The sequence below is a fragment of the Otolemur garnettii genome, unplaced genomic scaffold (genome assembly GCF_000181295.1).
Source record: "Otolemur garnettii isolate 467f Iridium unplaced genomic scaffold, OtoGar3 scaffold00019, whole genome shotgun sequence".
Taxonomy (NCBI): domain Eukaryota; kingdom Metazoa; phylum Chordata; class Mammalia; order Primates; family Galagidae; genus Otolemur; species Otolemur garnettii.
Window position 1 is genome coordinate 8,153,481 of NW_003852414.1, and position 22,297 is coordinate 8,175,777.

The 22,297-nt window shown below is 35.0% G+C and overlaps 1 protein-coding gene across 1 annotated transcript in view; it reads right to left on the reverse strand.

The window, feature by feature from the left end:
- Positions 1 to 445: 445 nt before the first annotated feature.
- The window catches only part of ANKRD26 (ankyrin repeat domain 26), an 82,923-nt gene continuing 61,071 nt past the window's right edge, over positions 446 to 22,297 (reverse strand). Inside the window, exons 26-34 of the mRNA XM_003786735.3 lie at positions 19,335 to 19,405; positions 18,667 to 18,760; positions 17,486 to 17,598; positions 15,582 to 15,711; positions 11,524 to 11,814; positions 10,185 to 10,402; positions 8,112 to 8,340; positions 1,942 to 1,987; positions 446 to 657 (exon numbers count right to left, since the gene is read on the reverse strand). Of these exons, the coding sequence (XP_003786783.1) occupies positions 521 to 657; positions 1,942 to 1,987; positions 8,112 to 8,340; positions 10,185 to 10,402; positions 11,524 to 11,814; positions 15,582 to 15,711; positions 17,486 to 17,598; positions 18,667 to 18,760; positions 19,335 to 19,405 (1,329 nt within the window). The 3' untranslated portion in view covers positions 446 to 520. The remainder of the gene's footprint in view (positions 658 to 1,941; positions 1,988 to 8,111; positions 8,341 to 10,184; positions 10,403 to 11,523; positions 11,815 to 15,581; positions 15,712 to 17,485; positions 17,599 to 18,666; positions 18,761 to 19,334; positions 19,406 to 22,297) is intronic.

A 22,297-nucleotide genomic window follows, 5' to 3' on the forward strand; every position in this document is an offset into this window, starting at 1 on the left:
ATCACCCTTGGCAGAGTGCCATGGCATCATAGCTCACAGCAACCTCAAACTCTTAGGCTCAAGAGATCCTCTTGCCTCAGCCTCCTGAATAGCTCAGACTACAGGCGTGCACTACTACACCCAGCTAGTTTTTCTTTTAGTAGAGACAGGGTCTCTCTTGCTCAGGCTGGTCTTGAACTCCTGAGCTCAAGCAATCCACCCACCTCAGCCTCCCAGAGTGCTTTATAGGTGTGAGCCACCACTGCACCTGGTCTAACTCCACTAAAATATTAACTTGGTTGCTTGGCTATTTAAACATCTGACATTTAGGCAATTATGTAAACCTCTCTTAATTCTGGTTTTCATTTGATAGATCCACTTATCAGCTAAAGAGGACAAGAAACATTTAAAATACTATATATAAATTTTCATCAGACATATAAATACAAAAATATTTTCCTTTAATATTTTCCTTTGTCATATATTAAATGAAAAACAATTAAAATGTCATATAAACAGACCAGTAATAAAATCTGATGTTTCAGAGCATATAATTTTTCTGTAAAATCTGTACATATTCTCGTGATGCTTTCCAGACTAGATCGTGGTTTAGATTTGATTCATCAGTAGATCCCACAGGAGAAGCTATACAGGATTCAGTTTCCAATTCAGCAGCGGCTAAAAACAAAAAGAAAGAATTATATTCTTTATCTAAGGCATTTTGTTAATCACTAAGTGAAAGTCAGTTAAGAAAAAAAGAGTTGAAAATTTTATCAGTATTAATAAGAATGAAAAATATGTATGTACAACTATGATACAAAATTACTATTAAAAATAATTTGCCCTAGTTGTACAATCGGTTAATTATCACTGTGGTTATGTATCAGAGCTTTTGGTTTTCTCATTCTAACTTCATTATGCAACCACCACATGCCAAGGTGCTATGACAAACACTGGAATAAGAAAATGAAGATGATATAGTCCACCCTTCAACAATCATATCTTATAACCTGAAAAGAACAGACACACAGGCCATTTCCACACAGTCACAGATACCATGCAGGTATAAAACAGGGCACTATTGGGACACACAGAAGTGCGTCTATCCCAGTTGTGTATCAATATTGTAGACTTTGCGGAGAAGCAGTATGTAGCCTGATACCTGAGGACAAGGAAAAAGTATGGTACAGAAAAGAAGCAAATGCAAAGAGCTGGAGGCAAGGAAGACACTGGGATTCTGAGGGGTCTAGTTTAGAGTGACACTAAAACAAAGGGCCAGAGTCCAGGAAAGGGCAAAAGACTTGACAAGAACCAAATTGACTTGGCTGTTTTTATTCCACAATAAGGAATTTGAAACTTGTCCTGAGGGCAAAAGTAAAGCAAAGATAAAGAACTGGAGATTTAAAATGTCTTTTGTCAAGTGACAGCTTATCAGCTGTAATTGTAACAAACCAGTCAACGTACAGAGATGGTCAATATGAGGATCTAGGCCTACTGTCGTGACAGGTACATGTGGTGCATGTCCAGTCTACAAAAATTAGGTCAACTTAAGGAGACAGACATTGTAGGGAGGTGGTCAGCTATGGAGGTTCTACTGTATTGCTTGATAAGTCTGGAGTCTCCTGGCTTTAAATCACTGCTCTAAACCTGAGAAGTTGATGGCTTTGTTTTCTGAGAACGGTTTTGGTGTGCTGTCTGACAGTACCATAGCGATGGCAGGAGTGAAGATAGTATAGAGACAGAAATAAAGAGATACATAGACTTTTTGAGATTCTTTTTAAACTGTGATTAATGAGGCATAAGTATACTCTTCATGATGAATGTTTATGTTTTCACATCCCTGAAAAAATATTTAACATAGTATCTATTTACCAAACAATAAAAAGGGATGCCATTTGCTATTTATTGTTTATTTCAGAAATCAGTTAATCTAAATTTAAGTCATATATTTTGGCAACATACCTTCTTCTAGTTCTCTAGTTATGTTTTTTTCCAACTCCTGCTGCATCTGAAATAAGTCAGATATTATTTATAATGTTTAAGTTAAACAGAAGACATTAAAATTCTTACTTATTTAATTTTAGATAATAGAGAATACACGCAAGGGCTATATTCAGAAAGTATTCAGCCCTGTTACTATTTTTTATGCTGCCTGGTTGGATACTTTCCAGACAGACCTCATCAGTATAATGCTTTTTAGATTAATCTGATAAAAAGTGTCATTAATTTTGGCCTATTGAATGTATATCATTTCAGAAGAGGAAGAGTGATATTTCTTTTTATTAGTATAAATCAGTGGTTCTCAACCTGAGAGTCGCAACCCCTTTGGGAGTCGAATGACCCTTTCACAGGGGTCGCCTAAAACCATCACATACACTCCGTACAAATACAGGTGTATGAAAATAATTTTATGGTTAGGGGTCACCATAACATGAGGAACTGTATTAAAGGGTCCCGGCATTAGGAAGGTTGAGAACCACTGGTATAAATGTTAAATAATTCAAGTCATATTTTGCAATGAATAGCATTACTTAGCAAAACTCTGTCCTATATAAAGATTTCAAAGTATGCACTATGCTATTAACTTTTCAGTACAGAATCTTAAATATATACATGAAGAAAATGGTACTACCAAAATGCCATGTGAAAATTCTACTGGCAGAAAAGTAAAAATATTATGCTATCTGTATTATGATTAATATTTCTTTATTCATATGAACACCAACACTCAGAAAATTTACTTGGAAAAAAGGATAAATACAGATTACAGCATTTTTTTTTTTTTTGAGACAGAGCCTCAAGCTGTCCCCCTGGGTAGAGTGCCGTGGCATTACAGCTCACAGCAACCTCCAACTCCTGGGCTCAAGCGAGTCTCTTGCCTCCGCCTCCCAAGTAGCTGGGACCACAGGCGCCCGCCACAACGCCCGGCTATTTTTTGGTTGCAGCCATCATTGTTGTTTGGCGGGTCCGGGCTGGGGATTCGAACCCGCCACCTTAGGTGTACATGGCTGGCGCCTTAGCCGGTTGAGCTATAGGAGCCGAGCCACAGCACGCTTTTAAACTTGTTTTGATTCATGACTAGAAACAAGGAAAACAACTTATAGCTCTAACTCTTTAATTCCAAATTTGATTTCTTTTCAGAAATTAGTACCAATTATCTAAAACATCTAATTATAGTTATTTACCTAATTATTAAATGTATGGGAATATTTCAAACTATGTCACAGTGTTCCCATCTAGAGTGTTTGTATTAAAATCTTTAAAATATATCTCTCAAGAAGATGACCCAAGTATGAAATAGTATATTGAACACAAATATTTTGTAGTGATAATTATAATATGATATCCAACACCTTTAGAAATTTTGTCTAACTGGTTTCCCAATATTTTGAGAGACTGTTTTCCATAACATTACTGTGACAATAACATTAATAAAAAGGCTTTATAAAATGAGTAAAGGGACAATAGCATTAGTAGATAGGTCTTTTAAAAGTAATAACTCAATACCAGAAGAGGGGAGACGTCTTTACTGAAATAATCTTATTCTACCATTAGCAAATACTACATAAAATGTACACTTGTACATGGCTTGAAATAAGGAAGTATGAATGTAATGCAGTTACTGTCTTTTCACCTAAAAGCTCTTCTCCCAAAAATTAACTTCCAATGGGTAACAGATTTTATTATCTCTTCATACACCAATCACAAAACTTTCTTAATACAGTAGAACCTCCATAGGTGACCACCTCCCTACACTGACCACCCCATTAGCTGACCTAATTTTCATAGACCAGACATGCACCACACGTACATATCAGTACAGTAGTAATAGTTCCTTACGTTGAAAACCTCCACATGTTGACCAGTGTGTTACAGTCCCTTGGATGGTCAACTTATAAGGGTTCTACTGTATGTAAATTTTATTTAGAAAAAAATGAAATACTTTTTTGACAGATTGCTTGCTTTTATACTGAAGAAATCTTACCTCTCTAGATGGAGAATACTTTTTGCACAACAAATTTAATCAGAGGCTTTTTTTTCTCCCAACTCTTAGAGAGCACATGGGAGAAGCAGCTGCCTCTACTCCACCCCTGGAGTTGCCCCCCCTGCATGAATTCTCCTCCAGACTTTCACGAACCCTTGAATACTTTACCACATAAAAGAATGCTTATCCTCATATTAATCTGAAATTAAAAAAAAAAAAGACACTGCATGACAAGCTAAAGAAGGATTTTTTACCTATCTTTGAAAAAGAAAACAACACAATTATGGAAAATTCAAGCTAGATAAGAGAAAACAACAAATCTTCAGATTACTAGCCATCAAGAAAGAGTTCCTAATTCTATATGAAATCAGTACATTGTGCCCCATAAATGCACTAATGTATACATGATATGTGTTTATGACTTAATAAAAATAAAATAATTTAAAAAATAATAATTTTAAAACTTTTGAAAAATGTTTTTAAAAAAAGAAAAAGACTGCTGAGGGCAAGTACCTTTGCAAAAGATACTAGGTCAGATACAAAAGCTCAAAGGGAAAAGGGACAGACCCAGGTCCTTGGGAGGGAGCCTCTCTGGAGGGGCACCCAGAAGATGAATTAAAGGGTCTAGAGTTTTGAAGGCTCCAGTTTAGTCCTGGCTGCTGGGAGGCTGAGGGGCTTTACTTAATATGATCACAGGCAAACTAGCAAATGTTAAATAAATTTTAAAAGTCCCTTTCATTTTATGCATACTTTCCCATTAAAGCAAACATTTTCCTCAGATTTCTCTTAATAGAAGTTCAGAATCATCTCTAGTTGAATGACTTAATATAGTGCTTGGCACAGATTATAGAAGGAAAAAGTAGGGAAAAATGTGTTGGTGACATCAATTACTGTCCTACTCAGACAAGGGCTAGAAAGTGGCTTTTGAAGTGTGCAGAGCAATAGCTTAGGAGAAACTAAAAGTTGCCAAAGGAAATAAAAAAGCTTGACAGATTGCTAATCTTCATTTTATGCATACTGCTAAATCAAAAGCTGTATTTGCTCTATATGGAAATATATAAGCTATTTTTAATAAAAAATGCTCCTCCATTCTCCGTGGCAGTTTTGTTTATTTCCAGATAGAGAGTATGTTTCAGAGAGTGGAGGTAGCTTGAAATATAACATTAAAGAGAGCAATGTACCCACCAAATTTTAGCTACTGAGAAGGATGCGCTCCTAACCAGTGGTTTTCAATCTATGTACATCAGAAATCTAAGGCTCCCAACAGGACAGACACTACAGGATTAAAGGATAAAAAGTCACAACTTTAGAGTCCCCATCCCTCCTTTAGCTAGACTTCTGACTTCTATAAAATGGTTTCATGCAACTGCTTTTTTAAAAAGGGAAAGTTCTATTGTTTGTTAAAGAAAATTTAAAAGTACAAAAGTCACTGCTTTAATCAAAGTCCTTAATTTTACACAAGAGCCAAGACAGGTTCAGAGAGTATAGCGTGCCTAGGGTCACAAAACAATTAACAAGGCAAGAAAGGTCTTCTTACTAAATCTGAAGTTCTATGCCAGTTACTTAAATATGTAGATTTTAAAATATAACTAAGAGAAAATGCATACATAAAACTGTCATGTAACTCAGTAACATTTAGTAATGAGCTACTTAAAAAAAGTAGTTCTCTAATTTATTAAGTTCTAAAGCTACATATAAAAATTAAGGGATGGCATCTGTGGTTCAGTGGGTAGGGTACCCGCCACATACACTGAGGCTGGTGGGTTCAAACCCAGCCTGGGCCAGCTAAAACAACAATGACAACTGCAACAACAAAAAAAACAGCCAGGCATTGTGGCGGGCGCCAGTAGTCCTAGCTACTTGGGAGGCTGATCTAAGAGAATCACTTCAGCCCAAGAGTTTGAGGTTGCTGTGAGTTGTGATGCCACGGCATTCTACCCAGGGCGACAGCTTGAGACTCTATTTAAAAAAAACAAAAAAAGAAAAGATATATCTGCCCACAATAACATGAATTCAGTTCTGCTGTCCTCTCTGCTGTAGCAGAGACACCCTGGGACAGGTGTCAGGCATCTGTTTCCTCCACTTAACAACTGTATAGGAAAGTACCTGTCTGGGAAGAAGAACTCAGAAGTCCCTTGTGATTCACATCTGAGCCCCATCCTCCAATTAGTTATTAGGAGTGAGTAGTAAAGCTAATTGTTGATGTCCATCTGTCTAATTCCTTCAGAAGGGGAAGAAGAGTGGCATTTTCTGCCTACCCCACCATAGCCCCAACAAGAACAATCACCATACAGTGCTTTCAGAAATGTTTTATTCCTTGACTTCATAATCATGCTGTATATTCTTCCTAACAACCTTCATTTTAAAGAGGGAAAAACTTGAAAGATTTTAGAAAAATATAGTAAAATGAATAACAATAGTCAAGCCAGACAAATAAAAATACAGAATTCCCTCATTCAATAATTAAGTTACAAGCTACTATTAAATTATTATTTTTCACCTTATCTGGAAATATTAAAAATAAACACCCTTCACCTCCTCCCCAAAAAAATAAGGGAAAATATTTCATCAAAAATCTTCCCTTGCATCATACCTGCATTTATACATCCCTTCATTACCATCTTGTAAGATGACACATTACCTGATATTTCTGGTCAGAACTAATGAGAACATTTTACATTTGCATCATGCTTAACAATTTATAGAAGTATTTAGCATTCATTTGCTTTTTGTATCCAGTAGTACAATTTCATAACTTTGAACCTTTTAGGCCTAATCATCTCATTTTTTCAGAAAAATAAAACAAAACTAAGCCAACAAAATCGTAAAACATAATAGATAGGATCTTGTAATTTATTTATTAAAATAAACATTTAATTTGTTCCCTTTTATTTGGCAGCAATACTGTCTAAGAAACCTTAGATTTGTTCTTCTGTGATTTCTTAGGACACAAAGCCAAGTAAAGAAACAAGATTGAGGCCTGGTTTCACACAGGCCCACCCTACTTTTCTGGGCATTGAGATCATGAATACACAGTCAAAGCTGTAAGCCACTGGGCTCTGACTGAAATAGATATTTTAGTAACAACGATACATAATTAAAACTAGTTGCTATTTGTTTTTGCTCAAGCAAATGTTTTACGTTTTTTTCAATTTTTTTAAAGAGGCATGGTCTTGCTATGTTGCCCAGGCTAGAGCGTAGTGGCTATTCACAGGCATGATCAAAGTGCCATACAAGTTTGAACTCCTGGGCTCAAGTGATCCCCCTTAGTAGCTGGGATTATGGGTGTGCACCACCCGGCTTTTAAAAGTTCCCCCCAATCAAAAAGCTGTAAAATAACTTTTACAACTTAGATAAATATCTTAAACTAGGTCAAAAATAATTGGATTGGATTTTTTTTCCTTTCCAACTCTACAATTGTTTTGAGACCAGCCTAAGGAAGAGTAAGGCCAGGCATGATGTTCACCTATAGTCCCAGCTACTCAGGAGGCTGAGGGAGGAAGATTCCTTTGGGAGTTTGAGGTTGCAGTAAGCTATGATAGCACAACTGCACTTTAGCCTGGGTGACAGAATAAGACCCTGTCTCAAAAAAAAAAAAAAAAAAAAGGAAAGTATTTATCTTGAATTCCTTTAAATAATAAACATTCACATGTGTTTATTATTTAATTTGAAATTTTAAAAGCTGGGGGTGGTACTTTGATGATCTCCTGAAGTGTTTGGATCATTCACTTATGATTAGGGGTAGAAAACTTGAGATGGGGCAGAACTTTAAAAGTCTTATGAACCACTGCCAAACTAAAATCAATTAAAAATTAAGCCAAAGTATCTCAAAGTATACCTTTAGTTATTAGGCAATAATATTTGATTTCTAATAACTTAAATGCAGCTTTTCAAGAAATTTAAAATGTGTCAGTTTAGCTACAAACTGAATTGAATAAAGTTAACAAATGGGTATCTCTTGAAAATGATAGCTCCAGGGACCCACAAAATTGTAAAATTTCTGTTTCCCTTCTTTATTAACACAGATAATTAGGACATTTACTTAACACGCATACATCAATTAAACAACTCAGTATTTCACCAAATTAAAAACAAAAATTGTATCAGAAACATGAAACTCAAAGGAAGAAAGATAACATTAACTAACCTTGGTCAAGTAGCTCTCCATGCTATTATTTGAAGCCCGTGGGTTCAAGGTAGGGATCAGTAAGTTTTCTCTTGGAGTATGTTTTCTATTGAGAGCTAAACCATTATTAACATTTCCAACACAAGGTGACTCAAGGACTGGCCTTGTAGCAAGAGTGGTGAGTAAAGATCTGGTCTGCTGTTTCTCCACAAGCAGTTTGGTACTGACCTCTGCTAGCTTCTCATTAGTTCTGTGAGGATTGCAAAAGACAAAAGCTCAGGACTTCATTTTTCTCTAAATGATTCCTAAACAACTTCATTTTTTTTTTTTTTAGCGACAAGAGTTTCATTTTGTCATCCTCGGTACAGTACCATGGCGTCACAGCTTATAGCAACCTCCAGCTCTTGGGCTTAGGTGATTCTCTTGCCTCAGCCTCCCAAGTAGCTGGGACTACAGGCCCCTGCCACAATGCTTGGCTATTTTTTTTTTTTGTTACAGTTTGGCTGGGGCCAAGTTTGAACCTGTCACCCTCCATATATAGGGCCAGCGCCCTACTTACTGAGCTAAGGCACCACCCATGACTTGCATTTTTAACACAGGAGTCCATAACAGTAAACAAAACTTCCATTTAAATAGTTTTTTCTTTTAACACTGAAAATGTATAAGAGCATACCTACTGTATGCAATTACAGTTTAAAAACTTCTAAAGAGGTACATACGGTATTTGCAAGGAGATTTCTAAAAATTGAGAAATTCTAACAAAGTAGGAAAAGGAGAGAAATGGCTACATATTATATAATGGTGTATAAATTTAAAAGGTAACACTGCTGCCTTCTGGAACAACTCTATTAAGATTCTTAAGAATGCCATTAGAAGTACTTGGGATTAACCATGTGAGATGATTAATATGTTTATTTGATTGACTATAATAATCATTTCACTACATATAAATACAATATAACTTCTGTAAGTTGACCATCCAAAGGACTGTAACAAATTGGTCAATTTGTTCACTACATATAAAACAATATAACTTCTGTAAGTTGACCATCCAAAGGACTGTAACAAATTGGTCACATAGAGAGGTGGCCAAAACAAGGCCTACCGTACTGTACTGATACATACCTGGGGTATACATGTCCAGTCTATGAAAATTAGGTTAACTTAAAGAGGTGGTCAGTGTAAAGAGGTGGGCAACTATGGCGGCTCTCCCGTATAATAAACAGCTAAAATTTTAAAAAACTAAAAATACTTTTATTTAGGGAACCCATGCACAGACTTAAAAAACAAAATCCCTCCAAGACATTTTCAAGCATTTGCTTTCATCGCCCTTACACATTTCACCCATCATCTGGGAGAAATTAGGCATTTGGCACTGAGGATGAATTCAGAGCAGCAAGCTGTAGGGGAGAACGAGACAGTTGAAATGGTGATCAGAAAGAACTAAAAAGCAGCTCCAAAGGCTAGCACCTGGCATTGCTTTCAAGCATCACAGGTGGGATCTGTCATTTCTGTTTTCCTGACATTCCCTCAGGCTGTCCAAGGTATTATATTTAATAGCTTTATGAATTGCACTTCCCTTCATCCCTGTGCTAATCACTCCCTATACAAGCATGCCTTTTAGTAGAGTGGGAAAACCATAAAGAATAGTCTCAAGGCGCCCTCTAGTGGCAAATAACAAAGATTACCATTAAAGAAAACTACCAAGTGCCATAATGTGCCAAGAGTAATTAATAGTTAAAAGTACCTGACTCTTCCAAGATATAAACTCATTAATATTTCCATTAAGGGGAATACTACAATAATATCACTGTTTAAACCATGCAGATGAATGATTAATAGATCAAGCTAACTACAAGAGATTATCAGGATATAAAAAAGCTATAGAAAATGAAAAAAACAGGAGCGAGACAAGTAACTGTCCTGGATTAACATTTTAAAGGTAAGTTCATTTACTAGCATCATTTTCCAAAAGTATATTATCTAGTCAGGTTTCACTTCCTACTAGTCTCACGAACCTGTTTCATTAAAAATTAGGCTTTCAAGACAAATAAATGAGGTTAATTTATTTTCTGATTTTATGTTTTGACTTACTTGCTTAGTTTAGTAGCCAATGATTTTCTAACTTTTAATTCTTCTAAATAGAGTTGCTTATATTTTTCCAATTCAGCTTTATTAAAGTCTTCTTGAGAAGTTTTCATTTTGAAGAGTTCAGATTCTAGGTCTCTAATTCTGAGTTCCATCTGACTTCTCATTGAAGAAATATGACTCTCTCTTAACTGTTCTAAATTTTCTTGAGATGCTGCTTGTGTCTTAAACAAATTAAAAGGATATATTTTTAAAGTAATCATATACTGAATTTTTTTTGAGTCAGTCATTCAGAAAGCAATTTTAAATAGGCGAAGAAGCTGAAGTTTAAAATGTTTATCATCAATATTAAGTAAACTGATAATTTAGAGTTAAATCTGAATTATAAAAAAATTTAAATCATTCTTAATGTTAATTATAATATGATAATATAAATATAAAGACTAACAGAATCAATTTAAAATTTTGCAAACTGAACAATGAGACAAGAATATTCAAGAGCATACTATAATTTCTTTCTTTTTCTTTTTGAGAAAGAATCTCACTATGCCACTCATGGTAGAGTGCCATAACGTCACAGCTCACAACAACCTCAAACTCTTGAGTGATTCTCTTGCCTCAGCTTCCCAAGTAGCTGGGACTACAGGCACCTGCCACAACGCCCGGCTATTTTTTGTTGCAGTTGTCATTGTTGTTTAGCTGACCCAGTTGGGCTTGAACCCACCAACTTTGGTGTATGTAACTGGTGCCGTAACCACTGTGCTGTGAGCACCGAGCCATATACTATAATTTCTAAGTCACAGCTTTTTCTTTTCCTAATAGTCTTGTTTTATGCTGACTGGTCTTAATAATCAAATGATTCTCTAATATGAATCATTATTCTGTAAGATCAATTTAGTTATAAAAATGATAGAAACAGAAATACTTATTTATTTTTATTTTTTTCTGAGACAGAGCCTCAAGCTGTCACCCTGGGTAGAGGGCAGTGGCATCACAGCTCACAGCAACCTCCAACTCCTGGGCTTAAGTGATTCTCTTGCCTCAGCCTCCCAAGTAGCTGGGACCCCACCACAACGCCTGGCTATTTTTTGGTTGTAGTTGTTATTGTTGTTTGGCAGGCCCCAGCTGGATTTGAACCTGCCAGCTCTGGTGTATGTGGGTGGTGCCTTAGCTGCTTGAGCTACAGGTGCCGAACCAGGAAACTGAAATATTGAAAAAGAGAAATAGATGCTACCTTCCTTCCAGAAATCTACAAATTTCCCTTGCTAGAAGTAAAGGAAATACATACAATGTGCATATCCAAACATAATTTGCAGTGAAATGAATTATAGATTTAAAAACTAACCTGTAAAAATAGATTGACTTCTTTTAATTTTTCTACTATATCCTGTCTTGCTCTTTCTTCAATCTCTTGTTTATACTGTTCTACTTGACCACGTTCTACAATATTCATTTCTATTTGACTTTTGAGGTTTACCACTTCTTGTTCCAACTTCTTTTTATTCTTCTGTAGTTTCTCACATTTCTTTTGCATTGTTTTCATAGATAATAACTCCTCTTGAAGAATTTGATTCTTTGCATCTAGATGTAGACACTTTGAAGATGAACTTTCCAGTTGTGCTGTAAGATCATCAATCTACATGAACAAAATAATGCAGTTTGGTTATGAAGGAAGTAGGCAGAGAACATTCTAACACAAAACCAATAAATTTAGAAATAAGTTCAGTTGCAATAAAACATTACATATATTGTAATAGATTCTCAAATGTGGTCCTTAAATTACTCAGAAAATCAAGAACAGGTGACTAGGAGTCACAAAAATATATTTTTTCACCATCTTTGATACCAACATTTGTGGTTGATCTTAGACTTTTATTTTGCTTTGTTTGTTTCACATCTTTCCTCCTTAAAATGTCTCTAAGTAACCTCTTAGTAAAATGTCTCATACTTTTACCCCCATCATGACTCCCTATAATTTCTAAAGAAGTTTTAGAGACATCCTATTCAGTTATTCTTCAAATGTGGGCCCTTAAGTTACTCAGAAAATCACTGCCAGTGCCCCTACACACTGTCCAGGACTCTGAATTATCAGCCCACTGCATCCAGGCCAAAACACTTTCCAGGGCCTGAGGACAGGCCCATTCTATCTGCCACGACTGTCACCAGTATCCCATCCACGAGCTGAGGGCCTAAGGATCAGTCTGCCCTGACTGCAGAATGAAGAAAACCCATATGACATAGGAGATTCCATCAAGTAAACAAATAATTGAATTCTGAAAAGTTCCAAATGAGAAGAGATGGGAGAAGGAATAGCTATCTTATTTAAGGAAGTAATAGCAGAAAAATGTCCATGTCTTTTTGAGAGAGATAAACATTCAGATATAGGCTCAAAGATCCCCAAACAGAATCAATTCAAAAAGATCTTCTTCAAAGCAAAGTATACCCAAACCATCAAACCATCAAAAGACAAAGAGTCAAATCACATATAAGGGAATTTCCATCAGACTAACACTAGATTTCTCAGCAAAAATCTTAACAGGCTGAGAGAGAATGAAATAATGAATTCAAAGTACTGAAAGAAAAAGACTGTCAGTCAAGAATACTATAGCCAGGCTGGGCTGGGTGGTTCACGCCTGTAATCCTAGCACTCTGGGAGGCCAAGGCAGGTGGATTGCCTGAGCTCAGGGGTTCGAGACCAACCTAAGCAAAAAAGTAAGACTCCATCTCTACAAAATAAAAAAAAAAATAGAAAAACTGAGGCAAAAGGACCGCTTGAGCCCAAGAGTTAGAGGTTACTGTGAGCTATGACACTACAGCACTCTATCCACGGCAACAACTTGAGACTCTGTCTTAAAAAATAATAATAATAATAATAATATTATAGCCAGCAAAGCTATCCTTCAAAAATGAAAAAGAAATAAAGTCTTTAGATAAGCAAAAATTTATTACCACTAGACTGACCATACAGAAAAATGCTTAAAGGAGTCCTAAATCTGAAAGCAAAAAGATGATATCTGCCATCACGAAAATATAAAACTTGCAGAAACATAAATGAGAAAGAGAAGGAAATCAAATGTTTTCACTATGGAAAACCACCAAATTTTAAAGACAAACAGTAAAAGAGGAATGAGGAATATGGGATGCAAAAAAAAAACAATCAGAAAACAAGTAAGAACTCATAGGAGTAAGTCCTTATCTATCAATAACAACTTTGAATGTAAACAGCTTAAATTTCCCAATTAAAAGATACAGACTGGTGAATGAATAAAAAACAAAACCTAAATTATAGATTCAAACCACAGATTCCATGCTATTCCAATCAAAAATGCCAGTGACATCCTCACAGAAAATAAAAACAATGTAAAATTCATATAAAACCAAAATTACCCTGAGAAGCCAAAATAATTCTGAGTAGAAGGACAAAGCTGGAGGCATTATACCACCTAATTTTAAAATATACTGCAAAGCTACAATCAAAACAGCACATGGTATTGGCATAAAAACACATAGACCAGCTCAGAGCCTATAGTTCAGTAAGTAAGACACCAAGTCACATACACCAAGGCTGGCGGGTTTGAGACCAGCCCAGGCCTGCTAAACAACAATGACAACTGCAACCAAAAAACAGCTGGGTGTTGTGGCAGGCACCTATAGTCCCAGCTACGTGGGAGGCTGAGTTAAGATAATAGCTTAAGCCCAGGAGTTTGAGGTTGCTGTGAGCTGTGATGCCACAGCACTCTACCAAGGGCAACATAATGAGACTTTGTCTCAAAAAAAAACACATAGACCAATGAAACAGAATAGAGAACACAGAAATGAATTCATGTATTTATAGTCATGATTTCTGTCAAAAGTGCTAAGAACATACACTGAGGAAAGAATACCCTCTTTAATAAACAGTGCTGGGAGAACTGGACATCCATGTGTAGAATGAAACTAGACCCCTATCTACCAACATATATAAAAATCAAATTCAAACTGGGTTATAGACTTAAATGTAAGACCTAAAACTATAAAACTACCAGAAGAAAACATAGAAGAAATGGCTCCAGACATTGTTCCAGGCAAATATTTTATAAGTAAGCCTTCAAAAGCACAGGCAAAAAACCAAAAATTGACAAATGGTACTATACTAAACTAGAAAGCTTCTACACTGCAAAGGAAACAATCAACAAAGAGACAACCTGTAGAATGGAAGAAAATATTTGCAAACTATTCATATGACAAGAGATTTAATATCCAGAATATAAAAGGAACTCAGGCAACTCAATGACAAAAAAAATAATCTGATACAAAAGTGTACACAGGATCTGAATACACATTTCTTCAAAGAAGATCTACCAACAGCTAATAAACACATGAAGAGATGCTTACGGTCATTAATCATTAGGAAAATGCAAACCAAAACCACAATGAGGTACCACTTCCTACCAATAGGATGGTAGATCAGAAAGATGGAAAATAAGTGTTGGCAAAGATGTGGAGAAATGAGAATCCTCATACAATGCTGATGGGTATGTAAAATGGTGCAACCTCTTCAGAAAACGGACAGTTACGCATGGAATTACCATATGACCCAGCAATTCCACTCATAAGTATTACACATAGGAGAAATAAAAACATATACAGACAAAAAAATTTACCCATGAAATTTCATAGCAGCATTATTAATTATTCCCAAAAGTGGAAAAAACTCAAAGGGTTATCAACTTATAAATGGAGAAATAAAATGTTTGGTATATCCATACAATGGGATATTATTACTTAGCAACAAGAATAAATCAAGGACTGACACAAGCTACAACATAGATGACCCTGGAAAACATTAAGCTAAGTGAAAGAAGCCAGTCACAAAAGACACATATGGTGCTTTGGTTAAGATGAATGTCCAAGTAGGTGCAGGTGGATCTATAGAAACAAAGTAGACTGGTGGCTCCCTAGGGCTGAGCAAGGAAGGGAAAACTGGTGGATGACAACTAAAGGACATGGGGCTTTTTAGGGTGATGATGTTCTAAAATTAATTGTGGTTATGACTGTATAATCCAGTGAGTATACTAAAAGCCACTGAATTGTATTCTTAAATTAGTGAATTGTCACAGTATTAATATTAACTAAATCTCAAGAAAGCTGTTACCAGAACAATTAGTTTAGGTAACAGTGATTTGGATCATGTGAAGGTATACTGCCATTAGATCATTGGCCAGGCTTTAGGACATAAAAGAATCAACAGTATGCCCTTTTTATAGAAAAATGATACAGTAAAAAGACATTCTTTTCATTAGTATCAAGTCCATAAAATTTTTTTTTAAAAAGATCTTTATTTCACTGCTGAAAGCACTAAGAAATTTATATTTCCCAAAATTAACTGATTTTTTTTTGGTCCAAAAACTAATTAAAAATTACCTTATGTTTTAGCTTCTTAATCTGGGTATCCATTTCATATTGACTGGTTTTTAAATCTTCATAGAAATTACATTCTCCATTTTCATATTCATGTAACTTCTTTCTCGTCATTTTTAAAAGGTTCTTAAATCTGCAGGAATGTACAGAATGAATAAGTCAAGTTTTGTAAGAGTATTTCATATTTGTTTAAACAGATATTAGGTTCTACCATATAAAAGAAACAAATCTATAAATTATAATCCTTTCATATGTTCAACCTAACATTGTTTGAAAACATTCTAGCAAAATTATAATCTTAGCTAAGTAATATGAAAAAAATATTATGACATACATGACTGATAAAAAGTTGATATTGTAACCATAAGTTTTTATAAATAATTTAAATATATATTCTAGTATGTTAGTATAAAACATTAACCTATCATCAAATATCAGCTATAACCCAATTTATCAGTATCTAAGATAAAGAAGAAAAGCATTAAACCATGAATATTTGGAAAAGATGCAAAACTATACAGTATTTTGATATATGTTGACCATAGTCCATAAGAAGAAAAGAAATTACACATGAAAAACATCAAGGATATCACCCACCCAAAGTAGAAAAAGAGAGAGGAAAGACAACATCTTTCAAGTCTGAGTTGAGAGAAAATAATACAGGCAGAGATGTAAAACAAAGGAATTAAGCAAGGAGATAAAGTGTTAAAACTTGAAGATTTTTAAGAAGAGATTTAGAGATCTAAAGCACAGTTTTTAACAAAATGAAAGGGATGCAAAACCACAGAACCAAAGACAATGAGAGAAAAATATTGATTAGAATGAGAGAACAAATTTAAGTACTCAGCAAATAAATAGAAAAGTAGCCATGGTAGGGCGGTACCCATCGCTCAGTGATTAGGGCGCTGGCCACATACACCGAGGATGGTGGATTCAAAACCAGTCCGGGCCTGCTAAACAACAAAGACAACTGCAACAAAAAATAGCCAGGCATTGTGGTGGGCGCCTGTAGTCCCAGCTACTTGGCAAGCTGAGGCAAGAGAATCGCTTAAGCCCAGGAGTTTGAGGTTGCTGTGTGAACTGTGACACCATAGCACTCTATCTAGGGTGACATAATAAGACTGTCTCCAAAAAAAAGCAACCATGGTAGGGCCTTTAAAGACACTGGGAAATGTACCATTTTTAAAAATCTGCTCTTCCTTCTAATATTTTAAAACAAATAGAAGTTTGATAACATTTACCTCACATAGAAATGGGAAATACCCACAAAAAATAGGTAAATTTCCATGTTATATTTTATAATTTTTAAAAAAGAGGCAGAAAGTACAGTAGAACCTCAGTAAGTTGATTACTCAAGGGACTGTAACAAACTGATCAACATACAGAGGTGGTCAACGAAGGGAATGAGGCCCACTGTAACGATATGTACACGGGGTGCATGTCTGGTCTGTGAAAGTTAGGTCAACTTAAGGAGGTGGTCAACTATGGAGGTTCCACTGTATAACTAAATGAAGACAATTTTTGATGTAAAAGAATGACACACTTAGGTTTTTAGACATTAAAAGACTGGAATGCTGTAGGGAAGAACACCACTGAAAGATTATTAAAAACAGTTAAAATACCTTCAGAAAGAAAAATTTGAAATAGATGACAGAGTACAGTTGACATTATGCACAAAAGGCATTTGTCACTATTTTTTTCAAAATCATTAACAAATAAGTGTATTATTTTGGCATTCAAAAAAAGTTTCAGATTGTGTTGTGAGTTCCTGAAATAAATTTTTAAATAGAATAACTTGTTTACTTTTAAAAATGCAGATAAAATTTGCAGTTAGGCTTTAATAAAGTAAAATTATAGTTAAATGAATTCATAAATAGATAAAATGATCTGAAATAGTAATATCTTACCCAGATATTTCTTTTTCTAATTCACCATTTTTCTTCATTTCTTGATTCAAGTTATATTCCAGAGATTGTTTTAACTCACTAAGTTTCTTTAATTGTTCCTTTTCATCCTCATGCTTTGAGAAAAAAATTTATTTATGTTTAAAAATCTAGAGATAGTCCTTTCTTAAAAATATTATTTCATCAATACATGAAAAATACATGTTAAGACACGTTTATAAAATACAATTTATTGCACTTATGCAATAAGAACAGATTTCAAATCAATAGCATGTCTTAAATGCTCAAAATGATTCATACTTTCATCATTGTCTTTTCTGGAATTTAAAAATCTCAATTTATTTGAAAAAGTAGTGATTTTTATACATAAAATACCAATGAAAATTTTGTAAAAAGAGTAGTTAGACACCCTAGACACACTATCAGCAACAGTTCAAAATATTCCAGATTTTGTTAAATCATAACTTCCTAAGATAATTTTTAGAAAACTACCGTCTGGTCCCCATAATATTTTTGATTATCACCTGACTTCAGGATGAGCTTAAATACTCTCATTCTTTTCTACGGGCTTCGATTTTTCCTATCCTAATGATCATTTGTCTCTATAAAGTTTTAGTCTTCCCTATAAAAAATAAAAATAAAACTTTTCCCTAATTCTTGTGGCTTTTCTGTCAACCTGTTTCGTCTCTTCCACTGGATTCTAATATTCTTTAATAATGGTCGCATCCAGAAATCTATTTTTTCATCACTTATTGTCTTCTTTTATACTAAAATCTTATTTTCAATCCCAGAATTCTAATCTCAGCACCATTAAGGCCCTATTCTTTAGTCCTTAATCTGCTTTAGTTCTCAACACCAACTGCTAGCACCAACAAAACTTACTCCTCTGGTTCTCTGACCCCACTGCATTTAAAGTAGCACCCCCTGATACTTAGTACTGTCCTTCACTATTCTTCTTTTTAAATTCTCTCAGAACTTCTTAAAACTCAGGCTTCAACCCGGATTCCCTCCTCTACGTTTCCAGCCCTGAGGGCTCCTCCTGGTTCACTTCTCATTGACAACAGTCTTAACCACACACTCATCAACCATTCCTTGGTTGCAAACATTTTATATAAGGGATACCCAACTTGTACTACTAAAGAAATAAAATTTTCAGTATGACAGAAATTAAAATATGGACTTACTGAACTTGCAATTAACAAGTTTTTTTGAAGCTGCTCAATTTTGTCCGTTTGTTTTTTGATTGTAACTTTTAACTTGGAATTTTCTTTTTCAAGCCTAAAATGTATATTTGAAAATAATTATTCTCACAGAAAAATTTTAAAAATAACATATAATGTCTGTCTGCACAAATATCTGAAGGTATAATTACATAAATTTCTAAAGTTTTGAAAACTAGGTGGTCTGGGTTCAGTGCCCATAGCATGGTGGGTTAGAACCCAGCCTGGGCCAGCTAAACAACGACAAGTGCAATAAAAAATAGCTTGTTGTTGTGACAGGCGCCTGTAGTCCCAGCTACTTGGGAGGCTGAGGCAAGAGAATTGTTTCAGCCCAAGATTTTGAGGTTGCTGTGAGCTGTGACACTACAGCACTCTACCGAGGGTGACATAATGAGACTCTGTCTCAAAAAAAAAAAAAGTAGGTGGTCTGGCAACTGTATCATTTTCTAGCTGAGTTTTCTAGGTAACACTCAAAATTTAGGGTTAGTGTACAAAAATTGTACATTTCAAAATAGCTTAAATCAAATATTCCCTTGGCTTCATAGAGATGTACTTATGATCAAAACTGATAAAACGCTCACACTACACTACTTATTTGCTTATTGTATTTTGTGTTCTGCTTTAAATAGTACTTTTGCACATGATCTTGCATCTTCTCCACACATCTTACAGCCTCTGTGTGTTGATCCCGTGCTTCCTCCAACTACAATGAAGAATAAAAAAAAAGGTTTATTAATAATCTAGAACAAATCTGCCATCACCTGCTTTGGTAACTAAATTATACTGGAACACAGACACTCCCCTTCAATCTACACATAGTTTTGGCTATTTTCTGTGCTGTAACTGCAGAGTTGAATTGTTGTAACAAGGATCTTACGGCTCACAAAGCCTAAAATAGTATCTGGGCTTTTACAGACACATTTACCAATTTTTGTTCTAAGACTAAAACATAGTGTTCTTGCTCTGAAATTGTATTTTATCAGATACTCAAATTTGTAAAATTAGTAAAATAAGGGAAGAAAGGAAATTACAGTACAGTAAAATGTATATTTTTGAATTCCAGTACTACCACATCAACTATAATTTTAAATACTTATATATGTGAGTGACCATAGCCATGCCAGTGATTATAAAAATGGAAATTCACATGATGACATATTAGGTGACAACCAGCTGCTTCATGAAATAGTATGAGAGGCAGAATGTACACAGAAGCCAAAAGATTAAGTTCTGAATCCCAGCTTCATCAGTTCCTAGTTGTGCGACCTTGAGCAAATTAACCTTCTGTATCTCACTTAGTTCATCCGTAAAATGGAGAGAATAACAGTACCTACTTCACTGGGATGTGAGGAACGTTAAACTGGAGAATTTATGCAAAGTCCTTGGAAGAGCATGTGGCCCATAGTGAGCTACATATAATGTTTGCTATTAGTATTACTAGTTTTATATTTTAGGCAAGCAGCAGGCCAGTGTAAGTGGTCTCCCATAGTTGCACTGAATCATTCTTCATGCCACCCACAATGGCAGCAAATGGGGAGGGCAAGGCCCAGAATGCATACCCAGTACTTCATAAAACTATCACCAATTCCACTAGCCAACAGTACTTTATGCCCTTAAAATAATGTATAGCTTACTTTCTCTCTCTACTAAGCTGTAGTCCCAGTTACTTGGGAGGCTAAGCAGGCAATGATCACACACTACAATGCACAGAGCACTTCTGGAGTGAGTAGTACAGAACTTACATGACCACCAGAGGCAGACTAAGGCCACTGACCTGAAAAGACCAGACTCCATTACTAAACCAAGGTCCTCAAATCAGTTCATTCCCAGAAACTGTTTAGATTGGGCTGCTTAAGCAAGCACTCTGACAAGCAGGTTAAGATTAGTGGTATGGCACATAAGAAAAGATAGGCACTCACAACTCTTTAGTTGGTAAACTCCTGTTAATCTATAAATCCAAGTTAGGTAACATAATAAAGGAAGGCAAATTTAGATTTTTTTTTTCATAGTGAGAAAAGGATGAGAATTTGATCAATTCTCTATTAGATTAAGTGGTTTTAATTTTATATTTAATTGCTTAAAATACATGTAGAATAAAAGCTTTATTTTGTCAATATCTCCAAGGAAAAAACTATTGGTATGGTATAAGGTATTTAATTTTTAATTTTATCCTAACAACTCTTAAGCTAAAATATTTTCAATTTATAAAAGGATAAATGATATATATATATATCAGACATTATTCCTTCCTTAGATGAATTTATCATTAGACAAGAGAATCTCTCATAAAAAATAAAAGCAACATAAAAGTAAGGGCTAAACTGTTCTGCATAGACTAGGCAACAAGCACTGAAGCATGAGATGAAAGAGAGTCCCACAGTCGGGGCAGAAAGGGCAGCATAAGGAATGTAGAAAGAAGGTGAACCCAGCCCAATGAACTTTGAGGATAAGATCCAACGGCAAAAAAATAAAAATATATGCCCGCACAATAACTTGTAAATGAATGTTTGTAGCAGCACTGTTTATAAAAGCTAAAAACTAAAAATGATGGAAAGGTCCATCAACTGATGAAGAGATGGCTGATATAGCCATACAATAAAATATTATTAAATAAGAAGAAATTAAGTACATCATGATACATACCCCAGCACAGATGCACTCTGAAAACACTACCCTACAGAAAATGAGCCAGTCATAAAGGACTACATAGTATATGATTCTATTTATATGAAATATCCAGAACAGATAAATCTATAGATACAAATAATAGATGGTGGATGCCTAGGACTGGGGAAGGTGGAGGGACATGGAAGGAATAGAGGGTGGTGGTGATGGCTAAGTGATTCAAGGATTCTTTTCAGGGTGATAGAAAAGTTCTGACATTGTTTGTGGTGACAGTTATACAACTCTGTGAAAATGCTAAGAGATGGTGAGTTGTGCACTTTAAATGGATAAACAATATGGTATGTGAATTATACCTTAATAAAGTTGTTTTAAAAATCCAAGGGCAAAAAATAAATAAAAGTCCAATGGCAGGATCTAGATAATTGTCTTAATTCTCTATTTTATAGGTACATACTACATATGATCTGAATATTTCTGTTTCTTCATAATATACTTAAAATGAAAGGAAAATGAAGGAAATGCCTCTCTTTTCAAATAGTTTGTAAATTAACCAAACACATTTGCATTTTGGAGAAGAGTATAATGAATGGCCTTTCTGCGTAAGTTAACCTGAAATCCATGAAATAAATATACACAGATTCTGTACCCATTCACATAAGATTGAAAAAAAAAAAGAAAAAACATTTTCTGGAACATTCCATTAAATATCCATTAAATATTATCCTCTGATTTAATCTGGTTTGCTTTATCATGGGAATAGAGAAATCACTAAAAAACTACTGATTAACAGGAAAAAAGTCTCTGAGAAAAAATATATAATTCTCAACTTTCCTAACAGTTATTATAAAAAAAAGTATGTAACTATAAGAGAATAATGGCAGGATGAAAGTGAAAGTTTAAGAAATAAGTGCATTGGCTCGGCACCTATAGTTCAACCGGCTAAGGTGCCAGCCACGTACACCTAAGGTGG